General features: G+C 38.8%; 1 protein-coding gene across 1 annotated transcript in view; it reads left to right on the top strand.

Moving 5' to 3' along the window:
- Positions 1-18,137, top strand: part of KLHL7 (kelch like family member 7) — a gene marked incomplete at both ends in the record, with an annotated part of 55,907 nt that overhangs the window by 20,096 nt on the left and 17,674 nt on the right. Inside the window, 5 exon segments of the mRNA XM_079710964.1 lie at positions 61-154; positions 428-552; positions 3,256-3,431; positions 5,737-5,911; positions 13,514-13,656. Of these exon segments, the coding sequence (XP_079567090.1) occupies positions 61-154; positions 428-552; positions 3,256-3,431; positions 5,737-5,911; positions 13,514-13,656 (713 nt within the window).

Here is an 18,137-nt window from a genome sequence, read left to right as displayed (position 1 = left end):
GTTCTTCAGTTAAACTCAGGGTAGTACTCATGCCATTTGTGTTTCTTCTCTTTGTATTAGCTAACATGCTTGAATCAAAGTCCTTTGAAGTGGAACTCAAAGATGCTGAACCTGACATTATTGAACAACTTGTGGAATTCGCTTATACCGCTAGGTAAGTTAAGGATCGTTTCTGTTGTGGAGGAGTAAGGTCAGGATCTGCCATGACAAAGCGTTGTTGTAACAAATTGGTGTGCTCCAGAGTCTTCAGAATGAAAAACTACACGGGCAGTAGGGGCGGGGTTTGAGGATCCTATGCCGTACTAATTCAAGGGCTGAAGAATTTAATTTTTTGTTTAATTTCTGGGGCTAGAAGCATACATTCTATGGTAGCATTATTTAAATAATAAATTGTAGAAAATTAACATTCACTTTAACTTACTTACAGAATTTCTGTGAATAGCAACAATGTTCAGTCTTTGTTAGATGCAGCAAACCAGTACCAGATTGAACCTGTGAAGAAAATGTGTGTTGATTTTTTGAAAGAACAAGTTGATGCTTCAAATTGTCTTGGTAAGAAATGAGATTCCTATTTTTTAAGAAAACAAAAAACACCATTAATGTGTATTTTAATAAAGAAAAAAGTATGATTATAAGTGTCCTCATTTAATCTTTTTTTTACCCTCATTTAATCTTTTTTTTTTTTTTTAGTTTCTGCTTTATAACAAAGTGAGTCAGTCATACATATACATCTGTTCCCACATACCCTCATTTAATCTTAAAGATGTTGTCCACTACAAAATTTTCTAGTAATATATTTTATTTTATTTATTTATTTTTAACATCTTTATTGGAGTATAATTGCTTTATAATGTTGTGTTAGTTTCTGCTGTATAACAAAGTGAATCAGCTATATGTATATATATATCCCCGTATCCCCTCCCTCTTGTGTCTCCCTCACACCCTCCCTATCCCACGGCTATAGGTGGTCACCTAGTAATATATTTTAAGAGGAGGTTAGGGAGGTACATATTAACCTGGGCAGAAACAAGCCATAAAATACCGTATCAACATTTTCCAAAATAAAAAATAGCCTCAGTAATGAGTTTTTGTGTGTTTAGGAAAAGGAGTAATGATTTACTTCAGAAATGACAGAATGATTCAGTATTAAAAAACCAAACATAATATACTATACTAACATGCTATAGGAAAAAAATACTTAAAATCATAGCAACAGATGCTGAAGGCACTCTTATGTTTTCAGTACCCATTCCTAATGTTTAAAAAAAGCTCTTAAACTAGAAATAAAATACCTAAGTTAACCTGTATGTGTCTGAAACCTAAAGCTAATATTCTTTGCATGGAAGCATGCTACCGTTCAGCTTCGTGCTGAAAATTTCCACCAATGTAGTCAATCAAAAAAAATAAATAAAGGGCTTCCCTGGTGGCACAGTGGTTGAGAGTCCTCCTGCCAATGCAGGGGACACAGGTTCGTACCCCGGTTTGGGAGGATCCCACATGCCGCGGAGCAGCTGGGCCCGTGAGCCATGGCCGCTGAGCCTGCGTGTCCAGAGCCTGTGCTCCGCAAGGGGAGAGGCCACAACAGTGAGAGGCCCACATACTGCAAAATAAATAAATAAATAAATAAATAAGGTAACAATAGAAGTTTCCTTATCAGGCATAATCATAGCAGTTGTTTGTTGGCTAATTTAAAATTTCATTAACGCAGTGAGTGGTTAAACAAGATTATATCTGCCGTAAAGGTGTTATTTTAGTGTAACATAAAAATACACCAATCTGCCAATCTGTGACTGTAAGACCAAGTCTATGATTTGAATACTGATCCATTGTCTGTCTTACCTAAATCACATCAATAATATATTATCTATGATTTTTTATTTTTAGTTTCCTTAAAACGAATTGATAACTGAGCAAGACAGTCTGATTACAGAATCCCTCCAGAATTTTGCAGTGTTTTCCCGGATTTTATCAGGTGTCCTGGTCATGCTTAATTTGAGCTGTTTTCAAGTCTGTTGTAAACCTTAGAATTAGTTTTCATAGAAGCAACTGCTTTCTTTTCACATTCATATTTTATTGATCTGCATGATATTTAATTGAGTTGCATAATTACAACAAATTCAACTGCCAAAAGTTAGTTAAAAAACAAATACTGGTTCTTGGTGTAAATATCATTTCCCTGGTGGGAACATAAATGTTCAGATGTAGCAGACTGAGCACATAGCATGCCATGGCATTGGTCAGTACATTTAGAAAATGGCAACTAGTCTAAGTCACTAGCAGGCATCAGTTATGAGAACCTTTATGGTTATAAATATGAAAGTGTCAAAACTATCTGAAGACAACATGAAGTTGAAACATGGAAAATCAAAGCTAATAAACTAAAAAAATTCAACTGATGACTTTGAATGGAGGCCTGCCACAAGATCATATACAGTAATCAGTGGTTTTATTTAGTAGAGGTTGACAAACTTCCTATAAGGGCCAAATAGCCAATATTTTAGGCTTTGTGGGCCACGTGTCACATGTGGTCCTTGTTGCTCCTCTTCCTACTTCTCCCTCTTCTGCTTCTCCTCTCCTTCCCCTCCCCCCTTTTCTCCCCCACTCCCCCTTTTTTCACAACCCTTCAAAAATATGAAAAACGTTCTTAGCTGCTGACTCTACAGCTAGATGTGGGCTGGATTTGGCTCATGGACAGTATTTTGCAGACTCCTGATACAGAGCATTAATAATCAATTAGGGGGGATCTTCCCTCCTAAAGAGAAAATAAAATAGCTGAATGGAAAATATATGGGGTTTCTATGAAGAAAACTGTTAATTACATTGAAGATCATTAAAAAATCTAAGTGGAGATCTATGTCATGTTCCTAAGTGGAACTCCTCCATGTTGCAGAACAGGCAACTGTCCCTAATGTAATCCAAAAATTCAGCAATCCTAATTGAAGTCATATCAGGATTTTTAAAAAGTAGAATGTTATAAGCTTATTTTAAATTTATTTGAAAGAGAAAATGTTATACCTGTAGCCAAGAAAAGTTTGAAAAAACACTGAAGGGGGCCTGTCCTACAAAGTACCAAATTCAGCCACACATAAGAGAGTATATTGGCATAACAATAGACAAATCAGTGGAAAAGAAAAGGATCCAGATTTATGAAATTTATTGTCTCATTTTCCTGGAGTCATACTTAATCTTTAATGTATATTTGTTTGTTTTTTAACGCATTCATTTTTTATTCATTTGTTTTCTTTCTGTGTTCAGGTATAAGTGTGCTAGCAGAGTGTCTAGACTGTCCTGAATTGAAAGCAACTGCAGATGACTTTATTCATCAGCATTTTACTGAAGTTTATAAAACTGATGAATTTCTACAACTTGATGTCAAGCGAGTTACACATCTCCTCAACCAGGACACTCTGACTGTGAGGGCAGAGGATCAGGTGACTAAATTGGCTTCTCACATTTTTCTTAGTAAAAATGTCCCTATGGATTTCTTATGCTTCATTTTTGGATACATGACAAAAGAATCATATTAGGAGAGAGTGTGTTCTTTACACTAATTCCAAATTCTGTCTCATAGGAAAAAATAAGTTTTGGGTGCTCGTAGGGGCTGGCTCTTTGAGAGACAGGGCACTTGTAGAGATGCTGTTGGGTAGGTAAAACAATGCCTCCCCCAAAGTTGTCCGCATCCTAATCCTTGGAATCTGTGAATGTGTTACCTTACATAGCAGTTGAGACTCAGCAGATGTGGTTAAGGATCATGAGAGGAGGAGATTATTGGGTGGGTCCAATGTAATCACAAGGTGCTTAAATATGGAAGAGGGACAGAAGAGTCAGTGTCAGAGTGACGTGATATGAATTAGACTTGGTTGGCCATTGCTGGCTTTGAAGATGGAGGAGGGGCCGCAAGCCAAGGAATGCAGATGGCTGCTAGATGTTAGAAAAAGCAAGGAAATGGTTTCTCCTCTAGGCCTTCAGGCAGCCCTGCTGACACCTTGATTTTTGCCCAGTGTGTGACCCATGTTGGACTCTGACCTCCAGAACTGTCAGATAAACAGTCAGACGTGTAAGCTGGGTACAGGTGTTGGGAACTGGACGGGGTAACACTTTGATATGCAGACATTCACTTAAACCCTGTTTTCAGTTCCCCATCCTTCTCTGTATTTTAAGTCAATAAGTTTGTGATAATGTGTTATAGCAGCAGTAGGAAACTAATAGAGGTACAGTAAGATCGCATGCTTTGAGTTACTTTTGTTCTAGAGATAAAAGGTTTGCACTGAGCCGTATTCTTTCTCCCAGTCTTCATGGCCCAGAGTATTAGTTTGCAAGTTGACAGGTTGGACCCGGAGAACCTGAGTAGGCATAAAGAAAAAACAGTTATATGAGCAAAATTGACTGACTTATATATAGTATAGAAAGGGAAGAATAAGTAATTTTAGACTGAAGAAACCTGACAAACTTGATGAACACTACCTACAGGTTAATATCATCAGTGATATCATGTACTCTTGTGTAATGAGGATGGCATGTTACCTCAGTGTCTTCCTCCCAAAAAAACTATAACCCCAGCCTAATCATGAGAAAAACATCAGACAAACCCAGATTGAGGGACAGTCTATAAAATACCTGATCAGAACTCAAAGCTGTCAAAAAGTCCTCAAAAACAAGGAGGGTCTGAGAAACGGTCATAGTCTAGAAGAGCCTAAGGTGACATAACCACTAAATGTAATGTGGTATCTTTTATGGGATTGTGGAATAGAAAAAGAACATTAGACAAAAAGTAAGGATTTTTTTTTTAAGTATGGACCTTAGTTAATAATAATGTATCAGTATTGGTTCATTAGTTATAATAAGAGTTTCATACTAATATACTATTTTAACAACTGAGTGCAGGGTGTATGGGAACTCTGCACTATCTTTGCAACTTTTCTGTAAATCAAAAAGTGTTCCAATAAATAGTTTATTTAAAAAAACAGACCAATTCCCATAAAAAATTAACTGTCTCAGACTTAGGGCTTATTAACACCAACCCAAAATAACTAATGTAACTAACTCAAATGTGTGTGGTAGATGTGTATGTATATGAAATAATGGGTTTGTTTTCAGTGTATTTAAACTAGTGATTTATAAATCCAATTATGTTAATAAACTTGGGCTTGTTTGGTACAGTTAAATGAATGCTACCATATTATTTTGGAAAGCAATTCTTATGTAAATATCCTGTAATTTATTTTTTATATATAGAATTTTTATATCATAAAGTTTCCAGAAAGTAAGTCTGTCAATTCATAATTCAGGAATAAAATCATAGATGACCTTCATATCTCTTGGGGTAGAAGGCCTCTGAGGAAATTAACCTGTTTTCCTGGTACCATATGAACATATATTGAAACTCTCTTTGACCAATAGATTTTTTTCAATGGAAATGTACATCATATCTCCTTCCAAAAAGGAAGCTATATTTTGTTTAAAAACAATTATAGATTCAGCATCCTACCTGTCATTACATTATGTAGTAGTAATTAGTTCTAAAACATATTACCTAGAAGAATCACTAGAGCATTGTGTAAACTGTTCTGAAGTACAGATGGTGTTTGGGGATGAAAGCAAATATCTGAATAAAATATTGGGAATAAGAAGTTGTGTCTTCATGAGACTCTCCCCCTTCAACGTGAGAGTAAACATAGGTAATTGGAAGTGCTGCTGCCTTCTAAGAACTTTACTATGCTGTTTTTCTCCCCTTAGGTTTATGATGCTGCAGTCAGGTGGTTGAAATATGATGAACCTAACCGCCAACCATTTATGGTTGACATCCTTGCTAAAGTCAGGTTTCCTCTTATATCAAAGAATTTCTTAAGTAAAACAGTACAAGCTGAACCACTTATTCAAGACAATCCTGAATGCCTTAAGATGGTGATAAGTAAGTTGCCTTAATATCCATTTATAACTTATCGTGTAGCCAGTTTCTCATGGGCTTAAAACCCTGCAGAATGGATCAGACTCGGTAGCCAGGGAGAAACACTCAAGACTTTGCCCTTCTGGATAATTAATCTATTGGGGTTCTCAACTGTCTATCCGGAGGGAACTTAGCCTCAGCCCTTATTTTACAGGAACATGTGTGATAGAAGTTTAAAAATTACTTATGCTTTGTCTCCTTTTGTGTACAATAACTTTCATTCACTTTGTTTTTTGTGTTTCCTTTTTCAAATAATTTAGCCAAGTAGTGTACTGTGATCACATTTTCTTTCTTAAAGAAAAAGGTTGGTTTGTTGCGCGTGGAGCACGTTTTTTGCCACATTTTTTTTTCATTTACTTAATTTTTCTTGACTTGCAGGCTAAGTTCCAAGCCCTCTGTAAAATGCCTCTTAATAAAATTGTCTGTACAATTAAACAATCTGTTGCTTTTATTTTTTGGAAACACATTTATAGAGCCTTCCTTCTGCCTATTCCAGTATTGAGTGTTTCCCTTTTAGGCTTAAGGCACAGTTCTTGTCCTGGGACTTCCCTTCTCTGCCATACTGGGATGTTCTTTCACTCCTAAGTTAGATTCACTATCTTCCTCAACCTCAGGTCTTCACCTTTCTTAATTCTGTTTGATTGAACATATCCTTAAAAGGTTCCTGAGAAAGGATATATGATCAATAAATATTTGGAGATTTGACAAATCTCATATCTTTATCATAAAATGTTGAAGGATAGTTAAACTGGGTATAGAATTATGTTGAAAATCATAGGTATTCTCCATTATTTGCTAGCTTTCATTGTTGCTTTTGAGAAATCTGATGCCAGTTTATTTATTCTTCCTTGTAAGCATTTAAAATCTTTTTTTTAATCCCTGGTGTTTTGAAAGTTCACAGTAATGTACCTTGGTGTGCATCTTTTCTTTTTTTTTTCTTTTTTTTCAAGTTATCATATTGGGCATTTTCTATCTTTTCAGCCACAGATTTCTCAGTTCTTTATTATTGATATTGTGATTCTTTAGGCATTGAGTCTCTAATCTTAAATCTCTCTTGTTATCCACCTTTGCCTCTTTGTTCTATCTTCTTGGAGATAGGCTTAATTTTTCCTTCAGCACTTTTTTTTTTTTTGCTGCACCGTGTGGCATGCAGGATTGTAGTTCCCTGACAAGGGATCGAACCTGTGCCCCCTGCAGTGGAATTTGAGTCTTGACCACTGGACCACCAGGGAAGTCCCATTAAATACAGTAATTTTATATTCTGTGTTTGATAATAGCAATATCTGAAGTCTTTGAAGACCAAATGCTGCTGTTTTTTCATTGACTTATTCCTGGTGGCTTAATTCTTTGTGTTTTATAATTTTGGATTGTGAGCTTTTATATATATATATATTTTTTTAATTTTATTATTATTATTATTCTTTTAAATTTATTTTTGGCTGTGTTGGGCCTTCGTTGCTGCGCGCGCGCTTTCTCTAGTTGCGACTTGCGCCAAGCAGGGGCTACTCTCCATTGCTGTGCGCGGGCTTCTCATTGCAGTGGCTTCTCTTGTTGTGGAGCATGGGCTCTAGGTGCACGGGCTTCAGTAGTTGTGGCTCGTGGGCTCTAGAGCGCAGGCTCAGTAGTTGTGGCACACGGGCTTAGTTGCTCCGTGGCATGTGGGATCTTCCTGGACCAGGCCTCGAACCTGTGTCCCCTGCATTGGCAGGCAGATTCTTAACTGCTGTGCCACCAGGGAATTCCCGATATATATTTTTTTTAATATTTATTTATTTGGCTGCTTTGGGTCTTCCTTGCGCCATGCAGGATCTTTAGTTGCAGCATGTGGGATCTAGATCCCTGACCAGGGATCGAACCTGGGTCCCCTGCATTGGGAGTGCAAAGTCTTAGCCACTATACCACCAGGGAAGTCCCATGAGCTTATATTTGATCGATCTTAATCTCCAGAAATATTGGGAGGTGTGGTTTGTATTCCTCCAGGTTTTCCCTGTTTTCCTTAAGAGGAGAATAGTGTTTGCTTTTGCCAAGTGCCCTGGGCCACAACAATCCAGGACTACTTTGAATTTTTCTCTGCTTATGGGTTTCTAGACTTGTAGACAGGTAAATTCAAACCTCAAACCTGTATCAGCTGTCATTATAAATTCTCAAAAGAGGGAGACTTTACCTCTGCCTGGAGGTGAAATTGAAATAGGCAGATTACTAGTTTTCCTTTGTGCTATTAGACAGTTTTCTTAGCTTATCTTCATTAAAAGTATAACCAATACAAGTGATCCAGCTTTAGATAGAGCTCTCAGTTCTAACACTTGTGCAAATCCAAGACCTAATCTTATTTCCCTCATGCAGCCAATAATATCAATTTCTAGGTTTCAAGTATTATCGAAAGCTCTCAGAGTAGCTCCAGGGTCTCTTAATGCTCACTCTTCTGGTGTTTAGTTCACTCTCCATTTTTGGCCCTCTGATCTTAGCTATGCACTTAAAAGAACGTTTGTTTTATTCTTTCCAGCCTTATAGTAATTTTGTAGCAGAAAGTTATTTCTGAAAGTCTCAACTGTCATACTGCTGTAAGTAGAAGTTCAGCTTGTTCTTTAAACGGGCCTGAAATGTGTAGTGTATGACTGTGATATGCTGAGATAAGTATGCTCCTGCTAACTCTACCAGGCTCCTCTTGAGTTCCCATTCATCTTAAACCAAAACCACATGGACAGTATCCACACATGGGATAGCAGTATAGGTTTCAATTAATATGCAATGAGCAAGAAAGCCTCTCCTAGAAGGTATTTAGAAACCTACTTTGAAACCTTAACTTGTTTTTGGCATTCATTTGCACATTTCATTTAAGGTATAGCTGGTTTCAGACACAAAATTAAGGAAGGAAATAAAAGAGAAATGAGAACTTTCATTCCTGCCTAAGATACCCTTCTCAAGAGTGGCAATAAGTTTGAGTGCCCTGATTATTAAATAATAATTATTAATTACTTTAATTAATAATTACTTTACTTGAATTAATAATTATTAATTACTTCCAATTATTAAATTGGAAGTAAAGTAAAATTTCTATCAAACTTATCACATAGCTACTACTTAATATTGTTGTGGTTTTAGGTAAGTTGACCCAATACTGTCCCCTAGTTTGCAAAAGTATTACAATATATCCATACAATGGAATGCTCTATATTTACTAAAAATATTTTAGATGAATATCTAATAATATAAAAATTTTTCATGAGTGGCAAAAGCATAAGACAGTGCACGGTATAATACCTTTTGGTTACAGTTATGGTGTCAAGGGAAAAAAGAAGAGGGTATGAATCAAGGATACATCCTTGTGAATATCTACATTTAAGGGGTGGTAGACAAAGAACCGGGAAAGGAGAGTTCACCAAGCTACTTGAACCACAGGCTGGTATCTTTTTTTTTTTTTTTAACATCTTTATTGGAGTATAATTGCTTTACGATGGTGTGTTAGTTTCTGCTTTATAACAAAGTGAATCAGCTATACATATACATATACATATATCCCCATATCCCCTCCCTCTTGCATCTCCCTCCCACCCTCCCTATCCCACCCTTCTAGGTGGTCACAAAGCACTGATCTGATCTCCCTGTGCTATGCGGCTGCTTCCCACTAGCTATCTATTTTACAATTGGTAGTGTATATAAGTCCATGCCACTCTCACTTCGTCCCAGCTTACCCTTCCCAGGCTGGTATCTTGATAACCAAGATGTAGGGAGTTTTAAGCACAGCATAGGTTGCCACTAGTTTCTTGAAGTACAGGGACGTGAAAGAAAATCAGGACCAAGAAGATGCCTTTAGATTAGGACTTTCATCTTTTGGATTTCACGATATCAGATTTTTTGTTATGCCTCTATTTGCAAACTCTGTTATATTTCTAGTTTCATTGGGTAGAGAACTGCACCTGTTTCTTCATACATGGTGGTGTAAGCTGTTGAAGATAAATTAGCCAGTCTTAGTGAAGTATTTAGTTCTTATGTGGTTTCTGAATTGATTTAGAAACAGGATACCAGGATTATTCAAGAAATCCAAACGTGTAGGGATTAGGGTCTTGAGCAGGAATCTATGTTTTTTGTTACATTTTTTTCTTTTTCTTTTCCTTTTTTGTTTTGTCTTTTTCTAATAAAGAACTATGAGTTCTAAAATTCCTTGACTAGGCACAAGCAGCTGAGACTCTTTCAGGCTTTGGAGCTTGGGTAGAGCTCAGTGGAGGAAAGAAGGCCTCCCTTCTTCAGATCATCAGTTACCTTCCTACCGTCTGATTTAGGGTCTGCCTTTTGAGAGAAGAAGAAAAACAAAAGATGATAGGAATATAGAATAAAACTAAACTGAAAGAATTTACAACTAAAAACAAGTCATAAAAACAAAATGAAGAACACAGTCAAAACCATAATAAAGGGGCTTCCCTGGTGGTGCAGTGGTTAAGAATCCGCCTGCCAATGCAGGGGACATGGGTTTGAGCCCTGGTCTGGGAAGATCTCACATGCTGCGGAGCAACTAAGCCCGTGCACCACAACTACTGAGCTTGCACTCTAGAGCCTGCGTGCCACAACTGCTGAGCCCGCGTGCCACAACTATTGAAGCCTGTGCTCTGCAGCAATGAGAAGCCCACGCACCACAACGAAGAGTAGCCCCCACTCGCCACGACTAGAGAAAGCCCACACACAGCAACAAAGACCCAACACAGCTAAAAATAAATAAATAAATAAATTTATATTTTTAAAAAACCCATAACAAAGGGTCAGACTAAGTTCTTATTCAAAATTTGCAAATGACAGTACCTGACTCTCAAAGGAATAACTCCCAAAGGAATAAGCCTAAGGAGCAAGGCGTTTCTCAGGAAAAGATGCCAGAGAGTTTGTCCCCAACCCCGTCCTGGGAGAGAAACAGCCCATCAGTGAAGGAGCCACAGTTTGTGCTTCCTCCAGGGTTGACCTGGTTAGCCACAGTCAGCCACTTTTAACCAGTGGCCTGTTGCCTGGAACAGTTCCGTCCTGTTTCTCTCTTTCCCTGCTGCCTGTCTTATCTTGTTGGGAGTATTGTGTTCATAGATTCCACAGTACACCTCTGACCTGTGTGGAGCCCTCACTAGAGCAGCAGCTCTCAAACCCCACAAGATCTGTTCAGGTGTAGTGTTCAATCATTTGGATTTCTAACACGTTTCCAAGTGATGCTGCTAGTCAGGGAACTATATACCTTAAGAACTACAGTCTTAGACCTAGAGTGAGAGAGGAGGGAATGTGGAAAAGTGGTTTTTGTAATTGTAAAGGATTGTAAAAAGCAAACAAATGAAGAATATATGATAGAAACCATATGTGTCCTGCAGAGCCTAAAATATTTGCTGTCTGGCCCTTTACAGAGAAAGTTTTTTGACCCCTGACCTAGAGCAGGCTGCTGAGTGTTCCAGCTGTTCTAATGCACAGTGCTTCTACTCATACTCTGAAATGGAAGGAGATGCTAGAAATATTGATACTGATTTTCATTCATTCACAACCTGTTTTCCAAACGTGTCTTCTCTATCTCTTATAAAGGCCCAACACAGCCTCATGAACAGAAGTGTTTTCTGCATGTATTGAGAATTGCTTACATTATTTTATTTTTGGATCAGTAATACTGCACATCATCTACAATTCAAAAAGGTATAAAAGGGTATATGGTGAAAAGTAAGTCTCACTGGAGGTAACCATTATTATCTTGTATATCCTTCCAAAGGTAGTCTTGAGTTTGTGCATATACAGTAATTTACTGACATGTATAAATTATGTATAAAACTATATATGAATAAAGATATAAATTTTTAAAACAAATGGTATCACACTCTGTGTACTCTTTTATGTCTTGCTTTTTTTATTTCTTTTTTTTCTTCTGGCTGCGCCTCATGGCTTGTAGGATCTTAGTTCCCCAACCAGGGATGGAACCTGGGCCCTTGGCAGTGGAAACCCTGAGTCCTAACCACTGGACCACCAGGAAGTTCCCCATCTTGCTTTTTTTCATTCCACATTTCTTGGAAATCGTCCCATGTGTACATGTTACTCTTCCTCGTGTTTCTCAACAGCCACATACAGTATTCCATTATGTGGATATACCATAATTTTTAACCACTTGCCTGACTGTGAACTTTAGGTTGCTAAAATCCTAAAAGGGGAATTACTGGCTAAAGGGTGTGTGCATTTGTAATTTTCACAGATCATCCTGTATTGCCTTCCAGATAATTTGTACCCATCCACATCCCCACCAGCAGTGTAGGAGCGTGCTGCTTCCTTTATCATACCCTGTGTTCCAGATAGTTTGATCTTGTACAATCTGATGAGTGAGAAAGTATGATTTTAATTTGTATTTCTCTAACTAGAGCAGTTGGGCATCTCTTCATATGTTTGAGAGTTATTTGTAATTAGTTCTTCTTCTGTGAACTTTGTTCAGATTATTAATCTAATTTTCTGTTAGTTGATCGTCTTAATATTATTAAGAATATCTTAAGGTCTTTTATATGATTTATGAATACTTTCCTAGTTTGTCATTGTCTTTTGATTTTGTTTTTTCTTTTTGCCATGAACTAGTTTAACTTAAAATTTTATGTGGTTCTGCATATTTTTTTCATAGTTTCTGTGTTTGTCTTTTCTTAGGCTTCCTCGTTCTGGGTCTTTTTTTTTTTTTTTAACTATCCAATTTTTCCTATAGTTGATTTGTGAGGTTTTTTACATTTTAAAATATTCTATTGATTTGGAATTTGCTTTAGAGTAAAATATGAGGTAGCGGTACAAATATTTTCTCCATATCATTGTCTAACATCACTTATTGAACAATCTACCTTTCCCACACTGATTTGAAATGACATCTTAAAAGTTTTTAACTGTTGAGTGTCCCCTGACTTGACAAAATTAAGGAATTGCTTAAAGGAAAAAGGTCATGTTAGATCACAGTAGTTCTGAATCCTCACTGCATTTTAGAATTGTCTAAGCAGTAAGTACTTCTCACTGTTTTATGTGCATCTGATTTACCTTAGGATTTTGTTAAATATGCGGATTCTGATTCAGTAGGTCTGGGATTCAGTATTTCTAACAAGCTCCCAGGTGCTGAGGCGGCTGATCTTTTAACCACATTTAAGTGGCGATACCAGTGCCTCAGCCCTACCACCAGAGATTTTGATTTAACTGGCCTGTGGTAGGGCCCAGGTATAGATAGTTTCTGAGATTTTCTAAGTGATTCTAATGTACAGTGAAGATTGAGAACAGCTGGGTTGGGAGATCTGAATTTCAGTAATTAGTATTATGGCAGCTGTTGCTTGAAAAGCTAGATAATTCCCTGGTATTTAGTAAGTGGGTGGGACAATCTTAGCATTAATGGTGATTGCTGAGAATAATAAATTGATTAGGACTCAGATTATTATTCATTTCTCCTGCCTCTTCTCCCTCATTCCTTCCTTAAATGCTATAGAGGGATGATTAAAAAAAAAAAAGTTCCAGAAATAAAAACACTATTTTGTTAGGGTATTTCCTTTTCAAAGTATTAAAGTGCCTGAAGTTCTTGAAGAGTTGCCATGTATTTTTCTACAGGTGGAATGAGGTATCATCTCCTGTCTCCAGAGGATCGAGAAGAACTGGTAGAAGGTACAAGGCCCAGAAGAAAGAAACATGACTACCGCATAGCGCTATTTGGAGGCTCCCAACCACAGTCTTGTAGATATTTTAACCCAAAGGTAACTAATTTTTATTCTTGTTTTTGTTTTTAAAAGCACTGAGCACATAGACACGCACCTACCACCGGTAGTAATAACTCATATAGGAGACGTTATAGTTTATGATGTTCTTTCAGAGACCTTACAAGATACATAGTTATCACCTTCATTTTACAAATAAGGAAACTGAGGCTCAGTCTGATTTCAGATGTTTCCATGATTGATCTGGAGTGCTACATAGTAACCATTATCAAAGAAAACGGGAAGGGCCTCCCTGGTGGCGCAGTGGTTGAGAGTCCGCCTGCCGATGCAGGGGATACGGGTTCGTGCCCCGGTCTGGGAGGATCCCATATGCCGCGGAGCGGCTGGGCCCGTGAGCCATGGCTGCTGAGCCTGCGCATCCGGAGCCTGTGCTCCGCAACGGGAGAGGCCACAACAGTGAGAGGCCCGCATACCACAAAAAAAAAAAAAAAAAAAAAAAAAAAGAAAACGGGAAACAGTTCTGTCTTTTGTTAGGAGCTCCTTGCATTCATTACAGCTCCTTGCTTTCCTTATGTGCGATTTTCATTGAAAATCTGCTTCTAGAGCTATGTGGGGTTTTTTTCCCCCTTAGTAATTATGTTTGAATATAAAATAATACACAGTCATTCTAGAAAATGTGGAAAATCTAGACCATCATGAAGAAGAAAAGGTAAAATTACCTTCAATCCAATCATCTAAAAAAATATAATTTTATTTATTTTTGGCTGCGTTGGGTCTTCGTTGCTGCACACGGGCTTTATCTAGTTGCAGCGAGTGGGGGCTACTCTTCGTTGTGGTGCGCGGGCTTCTTATTGCGGTGGCTTCTCTCGTTGTGGAGCACGGGCTCGAGGCACGCAGGCTCAGTAGTTGTGGCGCGTGGGTTCAGTAGTTGTAGCTCGTGGGCTCTAGAGCTCAGGCTCAGTAGTTGTGGCGCATGGGCTTAGTTGCTCCGCGTCATGTGGGATCTTACCAGACCAGGGCTCAAACCCGTGTCCCTTGCATTAGTAGGCGGATTCTTAACCACTGCGTCACCAGGGAAGCCTCAACCATCTAGAAATTATTACCAATTTTAATGTGTTTTCCATTATGTGTTATGCCAGTTGGACAGCAGAGCCTGAGTCATAGGTCTAGGAACACAATTTTTAAAAACAGATTATGAGAAAATGCGCTCCTGTTTCTATGCCTTGTTTCTTAGCACTGTGTTTTTTGGCTGTGGGGGAGATAATACCATATTTTGCTGTTACTACATGTATTGCCCAAGCAGAGCAGATACCATAATCCTAAAATATAGCACCCCGACCTTGCAAGGTGGTACCCATAACTGATGTTGAATCTCAGCACTTAATGGTCTCTTTCAACATCTCATAGGCCCATTTTTTGTTGATGATAGATAACCTGGTGAGTCTAGAACATCCTTTTTACATCAGGATACTTCTGTCTCTGAGAAGTGGGTCCTTGGAGGCCTTCTGTGTAATACTGTAGTGGTGATATACAAGGCATTTATAAAAACACATATGATGGTGTTGTCAAGAGTGCAAAAGACAGCAAAGGCCAATCCACATCCAGAATAAGTATCAATTCCAATGAGGACAGAGCTTTGTCCCTTCAACAATGGAAGCGTTCCAGTGTAGTTAGCTTGGTATTAGGTAACTAACTGGTTCCCTCAAGGTGTGATAACAAATCAAGTTCTTAGAATCGGTCAATATTGCCAACAAAGTGGGTGCTAGCCAGTAGTGGATAGCCACATTGGCCCAGGGAGGGAAAGTCCATTAGCTTCTGTAGCCACTGACTTAGGCAGTTACTGCATGCATATCTATCACTGCCACTGGAGTCACTCATAAGCCCATTGAGCAAGCATCGGATTGGGGAGGAAAGATATAGATGCAGTCCTGTCCACATGATTGTTAAGAGACTGCTGCAGTTGTGGGCACTCTGGTAAGAATTCATGTGGGACCCAAATTTGTTTCCTTTCTGGAGTGCATTCTACATTATCCTTCCTCACATCTCCTTGTCAGCAGTCTTTCATGCTTGCTTGTTTTAAGTCTGCATCCATCTGGGAAAACCATTAGTCACCATCCGAGAATGGATAAAAACTGACCTGAGGCTTTCTCTACTGAGAGGTGTAATGGACAATAAAAGGAACTGCTTGAAAATCTGCCATATCAGGATATGTCTCTTCTGTATTATCCTTCAGTACCATTCCTGAAGGGAGTATAATGCTTAAGCAGTCCACTTTTGGCTAGTACTATCACAAATGAACCGAGCTCAGGTCTCTCAATTTTGTCAGCTGATCTGTAGGGACCACCTCCATGAAGACGTAACCCTGGGTGAGGGAGAAGGCCTACTGAGTAAGGGTTGTGATTATCCCATTTGGGTATTCTGTGCCTTTGGGACCTCCATATGCCCAGTTTTATGTATAAATACTAGATCATGGGTTGAAAGCATGCTATTTGTGATTTGGTAGGTCAGGTAAAACTTCAAAATGGGTTAATGATATGGTCACCTGGTGTCCCTTGGTGTCAGACATTTGCTGTCTGTCAGACCCTAGCAGCCAGCCAGGAGCTATTTACTGAAAAAATGGTACCTGCTTAAAGTAGGTTGGCCTTGCTCCAGAATCCTACACATGTGCTCTCTGGTCATATTGAGACATGCCTGAAGTTATATGCAGCATCTCAATCAGCATCCCAATGCCCTAGGATCACAGGATAGCCTGAGCAGCTGAGCCATATGATTATAGCCTGTCCCACTTAGAAAGCTTACCCAGTAAAAGTTTAAATGTAGGACACCCAAACACAGGATATGTGTCATCTGTAAAATGTTAGAAGATGGTTGGGGCAGCAAGCTGTCCTTCCTTTCCAAGGGGCTATGCCAACATGCTGTAGATCAGGGCTTGGCAAACTTTTTCTATACAAGACCAAAGAATGTTTTTAACTTTTTAGGCTACACATTCTCTGCCATAACTGCTTAACTCTGATGCTGTAGCAGGAAAGCAGCCATAGATAATACATAAACAAGTGGGGATGGCTGTATTCTAGTCAGATTTTTTTTTTAAACCGTGTGATGAGGTTTTTTTTTTTTTAATTAGTTTATTTATTTGTTTTTGGCTATGTTGGGTCTTCGATGCTGTGCGCGAGCTTTCTCTGGTTGCGGCGAGCAGGGGCTACTCTTCGTTGCAGTGCACGGGCTTCTCATTGCAGTGACTTCTCTTGTTGCAGAGCACGGGATCTAGGCGCGCAGGCTTCAGTAGTTGGGGCAGGTGGGCTCAGTAGTTGTGGCTTATGGGCTCTAGAGCGCAGGCTCAGTTGTGGCGCACGGGCTTAGTTGCTTAGCGGTATGTGGGATCGTCCTGAACCAGGGCTTGAACGCATGTCCCCTGCATTGGCAGGTGGATTCTTAACCACTGCGCCACCAGGGAAATCCCTCCAATCAAATTTTATTTACAGAAACAGTCATTGGGTTGGATTTAGCCTGCAGGCCATAGTTTGCCAACCCCTGCTGCAGACCTGTGGACATCTAGGGACTCTGAAGTGACCAACTCTGTACTCTAGGATAACTTCTGTCCTGTGAAGCACTTGTCTAACCAAGACATATGGGATCCTTTCCATTTTCTGTTCAGTTCTGTTTCCAGAACTGGTCAGTATTATAGGCATCAATATAGGAGACCTTTGGCAAGGTGAGATAGACCAGGGCTCCTGCAGCTGAGATTATAGCAGAAAGTTAGTCTAGAGATCTTGAGGTCAGACTATGAAATTGTTTTATTTTCCCTGCCAGTTGAAATTCCATGTAATGATCTGGGTAAATAGTAACAGAAATACACATTAGCCAGAGTGTTAACTACAGACCAAGTTTTAGTCAATCTGGTCCAGTAAGGAGACCACATCTGGCCCTGCTACAATAGTTAGAGTCACCAGTGTGAGTCATATAACTCATAGAGTATATATGCTGCCAGATATCAAAAAGACCTCCAAGGAAAGAGTATCAGATTAGATTGGTTAAATACCATCATATTTGGACTGTCCCTGTGGGCTGCTCTCAGGTCATATATCTATCTCTGGTCCATTCCTCCATCTCCAATATATAGGCTGATTTTTTACTAAAGACGTCTAGCTTCCTTTCTTAGTAGAAGGCTGAGTGACTGGCAGGTACCATGAGGTTTCATGGCCTGTGCAATATAGTTCAATAAGCACAATGTCAGTGTGCTTAACAGGTTGATACACCTACACATCTGTTTCACACCAGGTAAGTTTTAAGACTACTGACATTTCAGTGGCTATTTAATTTCACTGTTTTTTAATTTTTCAGGATCCTTTTGAGTCAACAGCAGGAAATTTATAAATGAACTTTTTTCTTTCCAAGGAAAATCTGAAGTCATAGGAGCTTAAATCTATGAACCACAGCTTTCAGGTGTTGATAATAGTTACACCCCTCTTGTTTCCCAAAGCCTAACTTCGGTGTTGATGTTGACAGTTAAGAAGCAATAA

This window comes from Hyperoodon ampullatus (assembly GCF_949752795.1).
Source record: "Hyperoodon ampullatus genome assembly, chromosome: 9".
Lineage (NCBI taxonomy): Eukaryota > Metazoa > Chordata > Mammalia > Artiodactyla > Ziphiidae > Hyperoodon > Hyperoodon ampullatus.
The sequence above is the reverse complement of the archived record's forward strand: the minus strand, read 5'-3'. Positions and strand labels throughout refer to the sequence as shown.